At 36.6% G+C, this 12779-nt stretch overlaps 1 protein-coding gene across 2 annotated transcripts in view; it reads right to left on the bottom strand.

The window, feature by feature from the left end:
* Positions 1-12779, bottom strand: part of TLL1 (tolloid like 1) — a 279927-nt gene that overhangs the window by 156610 nt on the left and 110538 nt on the right. For both annotated transcript variants that reach the window (XM_032632666.1, XM_032632665.1), the window contains 3 exons: positions 9500-9580; positions 7848-8000; positions 7240-7357 (listed from right to left, as the gene is read on the bottom strand). In XM_032632666.1, coding sequence (XP_032488557.1) covers positions 7240-7357; positions 7848-8000; positions 9500-9580 — 352 coding nt within the window. The remainder of the gene's footprint in view (positions 1-7239; positions 7358-7847; positions 8001-9499; positions 9581-12779) is intronic.

Raw genomic sequence — 12779 nt, 5'->3', positions numbered from 1 at the left:
TTGATTTCACTTTCAGATTTTTCATCATTAGTATATAGGAATGCCAGAGATTTCTGTGCATTAATTTTGTATCCTGCTACTTTACCAAATTCATTGATTAGCTCTAGTAGTTTTCTGGTAGCATCTTTAGGATTCTCTATGTATAGTATCATGTCATCTGCAAACAGTGACAGCTTTACTTCTTCTTTTCCGATTTGGATTCCTTTTATTTCCTTTTCTTCTCTGATTGCTGTGGCTAAAACTTCCAAAACTATGTTGAATAAGAGTGGTGAGAGTGGGCAACCTTGTCTTGTTCCTGATCTTAGTGGAAATGCTTTCAGTTTTTCACCATTGAGGATGATGTTTGCTGTGGGCTTGTCATATATGGCTTTTATTATGTTTAGGAAAGTTCCCTCTATGCCTACTTTCTGGAGGGTTTTTATCATAAATGGGTGTTGAATTTTGTCGAAAGCTTTCTCTGCATCTATTGAGATGATCATATGGTTTTTCTCCTTCAATTTGTTAATATAGTTTATCACATTGATAGATTTGCGTATATTGAAGAATCCTTGCATTCCTGGAATAAACCCCACTTGATCATGGTGTATGATCCTTTTAATGTGCTGTTGGATTCTGTTTGCTAGTATTTTGTTGAGGATTTTTGCATCTATGTTCATCAGTGATATTGGCCTGTAGTTTTCTTTCTTTGTGACATCCTTGTCTGGTTTTGGTATCAAGGTGATGGTGGCTTCGTAGAAGGAATTTGGGAGTGTTCCTCCCTCTGCTATATTTTGGAAGAGTTTGAGAAGGATAGGTGTTAGCTCTTCTCTAAACGTTTGATAGAATTCACCTGTGAAGCCATCTGGTCCTGGGCTTTTGTTTGTTGGAAGGTTTTTAATCACAGTTTCAATTTCAGTGCTTGTGATTGGTCTGTTCATATTTTCTATTTCTTCCTGATTCAGTCTTGGCAGGTTGTGCATTTCTAAGAATTTGTCCATTTCTTCCAGATTGTCCATTTTATTGGCATAGAGTTGCTTGTAGTAATCTCTCATGATTTTTTTTATTTCTGCAGTGTCAGTTGTTACTTCTCCTTTTTCATTTCTAATTCTATTGATTTGAGTCTTCTCCCTTTTTTTCTTGATGAGTCTGGCTACTGGTTTATCTATTTTGTTTATCTTCTCAAAGAACCAGCTTTTAGTTTTATTGATCTTTGCTATTGTTTCCTTCATTTCTTTTTCATTTATTTCTGATCTGATTTTTATGATTTCTTTCCTTCTGCTAGTTTTGGGGTTTTTTTTGTTCTTCTTTCTCTAATTGCTTGAGGTGCAAGGTTAGGTTGTTTATTCGAGATGTTTCCTGCTTCTTAAGGTGGGCTTGTATTGCTATAAACTTCCCCCTTAGAACTGCTTTTGCTGCATCCCATAGGTTTTGGGTCGTTGTGTCTCCATTGTCATTTGTTTCTAGGTATTTTTTTATTTCCTCTTTGATTTCTTCAGTGATCACTTCATTATTAAGTAGTGTATTGTTTAGCCTCCATGTGTTTGTATTTTTTACAGATCTTTTCCTGTTATTGATATCTAGTCTCATGGCGTTGTGGTCGGAAAAGATACTTGATACAATTTCAGTTTTCTTAAATTTACCAAGGCTTGATTTGTGACCCAAGATATGATCTATCCTGGAGAATGTTCCATGAGCACTTGAGAAAAATGTGTATTCTGTTGTTTTTGGATGGAGTGTCCTATAAACATCAATTAAGTCCATCTTGTTTAATGTATCATTTAAAGCTTGTGTTTCCTTATTTATTTTCATTTTGGATGATCTGTCCATGGGTGAAAGAGGGGTGTTAAAGTCCCCTACTATGAATGTGTTACTGTTGATCTCCCCTTTTATGGTTGTTAGTATTTGCCTTATGTATTGAGGTGCTCCTATGTTGGGTGCATAAATATTTACAATTGTTATATCTTCTTCTTGGATCGATCCCTTGATCATTATGTAGTGTCCTTCTTTGTCCCTTTTAATAGTCCTTATTTTAAAGTCTATTTTGTCTGATATGAGAATTGCTACTCCAGCTTTCTTTTGGTTTCCATTTGCATGGAATATCTTTTTCCATCCCCTTACTTTCAGTCTGTATGTGTCTCTAGTTCTGAAGTGGGTCTCTTGTAGACAGCATATATAAGGGTCTTGTTTTTGTATCCATTCAGCCAATCTGTGTCTTTTGGTGGGAGCATTTAGTCCATTTACATTTAAGGTAATTATTGATATGTATGTTCCTATTTCCATTTTATATATTGTTTTGGGTTCGCTACTATAGGTCATTTCCTTCTCTTGTGTTTCGTGTCTAGAGAAGTTCCTTTAGCATTTGTTGTAAAGCTGGTTTGGTGGTGCTGAACTCTCTCAGCTTTTGCTTGTCTGTAAAGGTTTTAATTTCTCCATCAAATGTGAATGAGATCCTTGCTGGGTAGAGTAGTCTTGGTTTCAGGCTATTCTCCTTCATCACTTTCAGTATGTCCTGCCACTCCCTTCTGGCTTGTAGGGTTTCTGCTGAGAGATCAGCTGTTAACCTTATGGGGATTCCCTTGTGTGTTATTTGTTGTTTTTCCCTTGCTGCTTTTAATATGCTTTCTTTGTATTTAATTTTTGACAGTTTGATTAATATGTGTCTTGGCGTGTTTCTCCTTGTATTTATCCTGTATGGGACCCTCTGTGCTTCCTGGACTTGATTAACTATTTCCTTTCCCATATTAGGGAAGTTTTCAACTATAATCTCTTCAAATATTTTCTCAGTCCCTTTCTTTCTTTCTTCTTCTTCTGGAACCCCTATAATTCGAATGTTGGTGCGTTTCATGTTGTCCCAGAGGTCTCTGAGACTGTCCTCAGTTCTTTTCATTCTTTTTTCTTTATTCTGCTCTGCAGTAGTTATTTCCACTACTTTATCTTCCAGGTCACTTATCCGTCCTTCTGCCTCAGTTATTCTGCTATTGATCCTATCTAGAGTGATTTTAATTTCATTTATTGCATTGTTCATCGTTGCTTGTTTCATCTTTAGTTCTTGTAGGTCCTTGTTAACTGTTTCTTGCATTTTGTCCATTCTACTTCCAAGATTTCGGATCATCCTTACTATCATTATTCTGAATTCTTTTTCAGGTAGATTGCCTATTTCCTCTTCATTTGTTAGGTCTGGTGGGTTTTTATCTTGCTCCTTCATCTGCTGTGTGTTTTTCTGTCTTCTCATTTTGCTTATCTTACTGTGTTTGGGGTCTCCTTTTTGCAGGCTGCAGGTTCGTAGTTCCCGTTGTTTTTGATGTCTGTCTCCAGTGGCTAAGGTTGTTTCAGTGGGTTGTGTAGGCTTCCTGGTGGAGGGGACTAGTGCCTGTGTTGTGCTGGATGAGGCTGGATCTTGTCTCTCTAGTGGGCAGGTTCACGTCTGGTGGTGTGTTTTGGGGTGTCTGTGGCCTTATTATGATTTTAGGCAGCCTCTCTGCTAATGGGTGGGGTTGTGTTCCTGTTTTGCTAGTTGTTTGGCATAGGTTGTCCAGCACTGTGGCTTGCTGGTCGTTGAGTGAAGCTGGGTGCTGGTGTTAAGATGGAGGTCTCTGGGAGATTTCCGCTGTTTAATATTATGTGGAGCTGGGAGGTCTCTTGTTGACCAGTGACCTGAAGTTGGCTCTCCTACCTCAGAGGCAGAGCCCTGACTCCTGGCTGGAGCACCAAGAGCCTTTCATCCACACGGCTCAGAATAAAAGGGAGAAAAAGTAGAGAGAATTAGTAGAAGTATGAGGAAAGAAAGAAGGAAAGGAGGAAAGGAAGGAAGGAAGAAAGAAGCAAAGAAGGAAAGAAAGGAGGGAGGGAGGGAGGGAGGGAGGAAGGAAGGAGGGAAAGAAGGAAAAAAAGACAGAAAGAAAGATGATACAGTAAAAATAAAATAAAGTATAATATAGTTATTGAATTAAAAAATATTTAGAAAAAAAAAAAGGGACGGATAGAACCTTAGGACAAATGTTGGAAGCAAAGCTATACAGAGAAAATCTTACACAGAAGCATACACATACACCTTCACAAAAAGAGGTAAAGGGGGAAAAATCATAAATCCTGCTCCCTGAGACCACCTCCTCAATTTGGGGTGATTCGTTGTCTAAAGGAGGGAGGGAAGGAAGGAAAGAAAGAACGAAGGTAAAGTATAATAAAGTTATTACAATTAAACTTAATTATTAAGAAAAAGAATTTTTAAAAAAAAGTCATGGACGGATAGAGCCCTAGGACAAATGGTGGAAGCTAGAGTATACAGACTAGATGTCACACAGGAGCATACACGTACACCTTCACAAAAAGAGGAAAAGGGAAAAAAATCATAGATTTCGCTCCTAAATTCCACCTCTTCAATTTGGGATCATTCCTTGTCTATTCAGGTATTCCACAGATGCAGGGTATATCAAGTTGATTGTGGAGCTTTAATCCGCTGCTTCTGTGGCTGCTGGGAGAGATTTCCCTTTCTCTTCTTTGTTTTCACAGCTCACAGGAGCTCAGCTTTGGATTTGGCCCTGCCTCTGCGTGTAGGTCGCTGGAGGGCGTCTGTTTTTTCGCTCAGACAGGACGGGGTTAAAGGAGCCGCCGATTCGGGGCCTCCGGCTCACTCAGGCCGGGGGTTGGGGGATGGGGGAAGGAGGGGCACTGCGTGCGGGGCCGGCCTGCGGCGGCAGAGGCAGCGTGACGTTGCGGCAGAGGCCGGCGTGACGTTGCACCAGCCTGAGGCCCGCCGTGCGCTGTCCCGGGGAAGTTGTCCCTGGATCCCGGGAACCTGGCAGTGGCGGGCTGCACAGGCTCCGCGGAAGAGGGGTGTGGAGAGTGACCTGTGCTCGCACACAGGCCCCTTGGTGGCGGCAGCAGCAGCCTTAGCGTCTCCCGCCCGTCTCTGGGGTCCGCGGTTTTAGCCGCGGCTCGCGCCCGTCTCGGGGGCTCGCGCCCTCAGCCGCGGCTCGCGCCCGTCTCTGGGGTTTGCGCTTTCAGCCGCGGCTCGCGCCCGTCTCGGGGGCTCGCGCCCTCAGCCGCGGCTCGCGCCCGTCTCTGGGGTTCGCGCTTTTAGCCGCGGCTCGCGCCCGTCTCTGGAGTTCCTTTAAGCAGCGCTCTTAGACCCCTCTCCTCGCGCACCAGGAGACAAAGAGGGAAGAAAAAGTCTCTTGCCTCTTCGGCCGGTGCAGGCTTTTCCCCGAACTCCCTCCCGGCTAGTCGTGGTGCACTAACCCCTTCAGGCTATGTTCAAGCCGCCAACCCCAGTCCTCTCCCTGAGCTCCGTCCAAAACCAAAACCTTAGCCTCAGCTCGCAGCCCCGCCCGCCCCGGTGGGTGAGCAGCAAGCCTCTCGGGTTGGTGAGTGCTGGTCGGCACCGATCTTCTGTGCAGGAATCTCCCCGCTTTGCCCTCCGCACCCGTCGCTGTGCACTACTCCGCGGTCCCGAAACTCCCCCCTCTGCCTCCCGCAGTCTCCGCCCGCGGAGGGGCTTCCTAGTGTGTGGAAACTTTTCCTCCTTCACAGCTCCCTCCCACTGGTGCAGGTGCCGTCCTTATTCTTTTGTCTCTGTTTTTTCTTTTGCCCTACCCAGTTACGTGGGGAGTTTCTTGCCTTTTGGGAGGTCTGAGGTCTTCTGCCAGCCTTCAGTAGGAGTTCTGTAGGAGTTGTTCCACGTGTGGATGTATTTCTGGTGTATCCGTGGGGAGGAAGGCGATCTCCGCGTCTTACTCTTCCGCCATCTTCAACGTCCCCCCCCTCATTACTTTTTAAGTTAAGTTAAATGTTCTAGGAAAATATGGTATAGCAAAGCCAGATGATGTAATGCCCCCAATACCTAGTGAAATATATACTTCCTCCCCCCTGAAAATATGTGTCATTAGGGCATGAACTATTTCCTCCAAAGGAATTATGCATTTATTTTTACTTCTCTATGTGAACTATAATAGAGGGTATTCAAATACTTATAGTTGATTAGAGATAATTCCTCTTTATAGAAGAATTTCAGCTAATAAATGTAGAAGGAATAAAAGAAAAGAACAACATGAGAAAATGACTATTTTGCAATGATGGGAACTTACAATTGAGGGACCTGGCTGTCACCATTTGAATCCACTGATCAATCACAGTATCACTAAAGTGGTAGGTCCAGGCATATGTGCCTCTTGATGTGGTGCAGTGTAAAGTAGACAGCACACCCTATCAAGTATTCTTAGCAAACAAACAAACAAAAATGGAAACAATTTAAATACTCAAATATTTAAATATAAGTTCCAACTAACTGGAAATATAGGGAGAAAAAATTTGAAAGTTTTCACAATGAAAAGTCTTTTAAAGTACACAGCATTGCTTGGAGAACTGCTGTTACTGTAACTTGGCTAGATTATGGGATTTGTGGAGAGAAGTGGTGGCAGCAGAAGCAGCAGATGGAAGCTGTGGTAAGTTCATGGCATTCCTTAAATGTTACATCCAAGCATCTAGGTTTTATTCTCAGGCTAGCATTTCCCAGAATGTGTTCTGGAATACTGATATACGTTCTTCACTATTAACAGGGTGAGATGGGTGTTCCCTTTTTAAAATAAGTTTAGGGAACACTGTACTCTATATTTCTTTCAATTGGTTGAATATTAGTAAGGTTTAGCACACTGCTTGTAGAAATACCTATTGAAATTTAACAAAGCATTTTCACAACTTATAGAATAGTTTATTTTGAAGAGAGTATTATTATCCTGTAAGAAGCAAATCTAGAAAATATCACTGTAGGAGGAAACACTGAGGAATCTCAAAAAGTGTAGTATTTTGCTCTGAAGAGTATTTTTTGAAGATAATTCTAGTGGCAGTGAATTGGTTAGGCAAGACTGGAGAGCAGTTGGAGTACAGCCGGTGTGAGGGGACAAAGACATGAATGGACCAGGGGACTGACATGGGATAAAAGTGGAAACCATAAGACATAGTGGATATCAACAGAAATATTTCTGTTGATATCACTAAAAACAATACTGAGGTTTCTAACTCAGGTTAGTGGGATGTTGGCAATGCCACCATATAGTTAGAACAGAAGGAAAGGCAGCTGTGGTGGTGGAGGATGCACAGAGGTCTGTGATCAAAGAGTATATTTATTTAATATATAATATTCTCTTATGTAAAATTCATACTTTCTCATGGGCAAAATACTAAGCAAATATTAAAAAGTGAATCTTACCTATGGATTTTTTTTCCCTTCTAAATTTACTTAAGTCATTCCCTGGTTCTACTTACCCACAAGGCCTATATGTGAATACAATGTAACTCTCTTCATCCCCTCTTTCAATGAAAGTCACACATGTGTGCTTTTCCCAGTGCCTCATGGCCTGCTTGAACATGGCTCGCTGGCTGCCTGGAAAAATGGCATGACATTAATAAAACAGTGGGCTCTTCCAACCCAGGTTTGGCTGCACAGGTCAGACAACACCTCTATCATCAACCAAAGAATACTAGCTCCGACCACTGCAGTGAGCCACTCTTGAGAGTGGACACTGCCTTCATAATCAGTAGGCTTGAGCTTACTGTCTCTACAAGTATGTGTGTACAAGGCTCTGTGAACGAGACATACATTATTCCTGTCAGCTGAAATCAGCTTCCAGATTTAATGGGTGCATTTGAAATTCAATTTAAAAACCAGAATAGTTCTTTAGATTCTTAGAACTCAAGACTAAATACTTTTTTAAATTTCAAAACACACTAACTGACAACTCAGGTGAATGGAATATTTCTCATGTTTCCTTTAATACTATGTTTTATATGTTAGTATTCTTTAAAAATATACAATTAATCTATATGATAATTATTAATTCTTTATCAAAATAGACTCTCTGGGAATATCTTACCAGTGAAGTTGCCTCCTATAACGTAAGGAATAACACCTCCAGGCCATACTCTTTCAGTTCTTGATGTAGCAGCTCTGGGAACTCGATTTTTCTCATTTTGCCCTGAGAATTTTAGGGGTACTTTTTCCTTAACTGTGTTGTTTTGCTCCAAGCCTGCAGTGACATTTAAAACATTCTGTGAAACAGAAGTCCTTGGTCAGAGAATCATTTACCTCTTAAAGGACAAGGTAAAATGCCTTATTTACACATTTATATAAATATGCCTGAAGTCAAAATGCATTAAAGAAAAACTTCATTTATATTACATACTTGAAAACAGTGTTAAAATATTTAAGTAGTTCATGTCAAAATACTATTTCCTAATGCTCTATGAGCAAATTTGATGAATTTCCATACAACAGCCCACAGTGGACAGAAGTCAGGTAGATTTTGTAAGCCACAGAAAAATTCTTTTGTTTTCTACTTTACTAGAGCACTAAGAAATTCACCACTAGAATTAAAAAGACATGTTTAAAAAGTCCTATGATGCTCAAAACGTTTCTTACTCCTGCTAAATCCCTAGTCCTTTAAATTAGAATTGATATTCTGTAGTACAGCTTAAAATTGTGAATATTACACTGTAGAGATAGTAAATGAAATAGAATAAGACAGATATGGTCTCAGATTCTGGGACAATGGGCTATCTCTATTTCAATTTCCTCGGGATTCATATCCACACAACAGAAAAGATTTAGAGAGCAGTACACAAGGTGAACAGGCCAACATAAAATGCAGTCTATTGTGGAAGAGCTTTCAAGTCTGCAGTCACTAACTTTTCTTGATGACCCTTCATAATTTTTTGTTACTGTTTTATTTTTCCTACATTTTCATGATTATTTTTTTCTTATTTATATATCATTGTTCATACAAATAGTTTACCACTTACATACACTTCAGACACAACGAATACTGAATGTATGCACCCTATGCCTATGTTCCTAACATGTCTAACTTTTTAATATCCTGGAGCAAAGTATCTTCACTTTGGAAAATTAATCCTTAAAAGTAGGCACTTTAAAATATTTAATTAGTACTAATCAATTTAAGATATGTTAGGATATGAACTTTGAACAGAAGACTTGAAAAAGAAACTCTAAAATCTACAAATAGTGATTAATAAATTCAATACTTTAAATATTAACTAATCATTAAGCCAGAAGGCAGTTTCTCTGAATGTTTTCTATATATATTTTTGGAATGGTAAAAAATATTTTCAATTATTTTTTTAAATCTAATTAATCAGTTTGACAATTTACTTTAAGTGGATTTTATTTCAAAAGAAACAGCCATGATATTTTTCCATTTGACTAAAACTGATGTAGCTCCATGCTTGATAGAAATACCAATTTACTGAAAATAAATACCAACAATAAAATAAACACCTAATACATTTTTTTATTAAAGAGAAGCTGAAAATAAGCTAAAATATTTCAAATGTCCCCAATTAAGTTCTAAAAAACTTACGTTGGATATCAACTAACAAAATAACAATGAATAAAGGACTCTTTCTCAGCATATATCCTTTCCATAATTTGCAGCTTAATGGCAAACAGAACTACTATGAGTATAATATTCACTGTACATCGTGTCTGAAACTTTAAACATTGATATACCAGAGCCAATTCTTCTTATCCTGTCTATAAGTTGGTAGAGGGCCCCTCGTTTCTTCGACATACCATGGTCTCCAAATCCACCTTAAAGAGTAAAAGAAAATAGTAAGTTAACTTCACTGTAAATTAAAGTTCTTGTAAATAAGTAATAGTAATAGGCTACATTGATTTCTCTTTGGACATCTCTTTTTATGTGGTCTTAAAGTAATGAATACCCATAAATCTTGGAAGAGGGTAAAATTTCTACAATAACAAATTTTAGTAACTAAAACTAAGGGGGTAAAAGAAATTAAGAGAGCAATCTAAATGACTTTATTTGGACATCATGGCAATTGCATCATCTATTGATAATTTGAAACATTTTTCTTCACTGTGACCTTGACATCACATAGTATTATATAAGATGACAACAAGTTGTTCTTTCCTGTTGAGTGCATTCCAGCTATTTTCCCAATACAAACTAAATATTTTCAGATGGCAAATCAGCAAATGGAAATAAAAATGTTAGAAGAGCATAGGTATGTAAATTCTCAATGCAACAGGAAAAAAAAAGCAAGTGTATAGTGCAACTTTTGCCCCAAAGCTTGGATAAATTTTGAGATATTTCTAATAGCATATGGCATTTTATAATGTGTTCAAATAAATTTTGAAAATTAGTTTCTATAATTTATAAAAACCAATAACATAAATTTTAAAAAATTCACAAGGTGAGAATCCAAAAGGACGTCCAGCTGCAAAATACACTGTTATGTTATGCCATTTGCAAAATTTATAAAGGTGATATAAAGAATTTTATAGCTCAAAATGTAGAGGAGAGGGTGACATAAGGAAATATGTCTTCTTGCAATTTTAAGAACAAAGTCATATCAGAAAGCAGATCATTTGATGAAAATCCAAATCTTCTGATTCTCATTCCAGGGCTTTAACAAAATGCTCTCCCAGTTTTATCTCTTATTTTGCCTTCTCCTTGAATCTTTGATAGACAAATACAAAGAGGTATCATTGAATAAACAAGTAATTTGATCACTAATGATATCAGAACAAGTAGTTCATGAGCCTGTGGGCTAAGACAATGAAAGAGGACCAGAAATTCATGCAAACCACAAAGGGTTCTTGCATGGAAATAGTTTGAACTATTTCCTTCCAATATTTTTTCCCTTTTGAAATTAATACTGAAACCTAATTACCTAGATTGAAGCTAATAACAAACAAAAACAATAATAAAAATTATTAATATATAAGCCTCTTATAGGAAATATCAATTAAGTCCTTATAAGGCAAATAAGTTAGAGTGCTTGTTCACTAATAATCTGCCTAATTATTTGAATTACATGGTCACATTTTTGCCGTGCCCCTTGAGAAAAAGTTTTGAAATTTTTTTCATTGGATATTTTAGAAAGATGAGGTAATACTTAAATGCATTCATTCCTAAGCAGTTACAACAAACATTCTTAAAGGATAGTAAAAATGTATTTGAAATGACCATTGCATAACAATTATATTGCATATTAGATAGGTCTGAAACACATATAAATAGGTACAGAAAGAGGCTACAAATAGGTATAGAAGGAGGAAAAAAGAAATGTCTTAGTTAATATTAAGGTAATTATAAGCATAAGAATAATTATAGGCTAGGAAAAACATTTCAAGACTCTCAAAGTCAATAATGTTTTTTGAATAATTTTTATAGCAATATAAATAAAATTCTGTGTAGATAGTTCACTGAAATAGAAAAAAGGAAAATTCATAATATGTGTTTATTTCTCATATATTCTAAAATTTTTTAAATAAAAATATACAAACCTAATAAATATTTGAGAAAGATAATACATTTTGAAATAAGAAAATATAGTCAATTCAGCACAAACTAACAAGAAAGGGAAAAGTTAGAGTAAGAAAAAACTAAAATATAGAATTCTTTATGATGTTTGAAATTCAACTGAATAGTGCAAATTACTTTGAAACATGTACCTTTCACATATATATTTACAGTATGATTTTTATAATTGATAGTATAATTCTGTTTTATGCTATTTATCTAAATAATATTTTACTTCCAAATGTTACTATTTCAGAGCTTAACCATAAATGAAATGACAAAATTACATAGTATTAAAATGTTCTAAATCACAGAAAATGAATGTCCCCAGTACAAAGAGAGGACAATGGGTTAAATAAATGACCTGAATAAAGCTTGAATCTAATGAAAATTTTAATAAAAATTGAGAATGTAATGTGATAAATTTAAGATTTTTCTGAGTTATATCATTGCTCTCTTGTTCCAAATCCGTTGTCTCTGTGACAGTGTTAAGTGTGAGATAGTGGTTAGAGTCTGTCAATAAACATACCTATAGGAATGTACTATCTGCGATTACACTGCAAAGCAGTTTCCCTCATATATTTGGTGTATGTTTCAGAAAAGACTCACTATGTATAAAAAGGCTAAAGCATATTATTTTTAAGTACTGTATTATTTAAGTTTTATTACCTTACATAAATTTCTTATATGTAATAATATTTTGATTATGTACAATAATGTCTTTATTCTTAAAAGGGCATGCTAACCTATTTAATATTGAAAAGCTATGTTGTTGGCAATTCACTTCAAAATATTTTATACATACTTGTACATGTATGCATGCACACACACATACAGAGAGCAAATATGGTAAACTGAACAACTGCTGAATCTTCAAGGTGTATGGTTGTTGCTTGCATTATCCTATCAACTTTTAGATATCTTTGAAACATGTCATAATAAAAAGCTGCGAAAAAGTAAATTAGGCAAAGAGTCTTAAGACTAAAATATATTTGTCTGCTAGATACCACAGAGGAACTATGTGTTTTATTTTCCATAGAATACAAGAAGAAAATAAAAATAGCATTGGACAGAAGGAGAAATTCAATGAAATCAAAAAGCATGACACTGAATAAATGTTTTAGCAATAACTACAAAAAGAAATTAAAAAATTTTAACCTTGCAACTTTTCTCCAAAATAAAATACAGAATAAAAACTGTATCAAGATAATATAAAATAATTTTTAAATTTTAGTACAGATATTTTAAAATGAGGACCCAAATGTCTTTTAAAATATTACAAGTCTCATATAGGCATAATTCAAATATGTTCAAACTGCTGAAATTGATATTCTCTTCCAGGTTTCCACAAAAATTATAAAAATAGATATATAAAATTTTCTAAATAAGTTTGTATTTAATGACTCTAAGAATAATTTACTTTTTGCATCTCAATATCTAAATAGGAGGCAACTGAATATAATG

This window comes from Phocoena sinus, chromosome 5, assembly GCF_008692025.1.
Source record: "Phocoena sinus isolate mPhoSin1 chromosome 5, mPhoSin1.pri, whole genome shotgun sequence".
Classification (NCBI taxonomy): domain Eukaryota; kingdom Metazoa; phylum Chordata; class Mammalia; order Artiodactyla; family Phocoenidae; genus Phocoena; species Phocoena sinus.
This window is presented reverse-complemented; position numbering and strand designations above follow the sequence as displayed.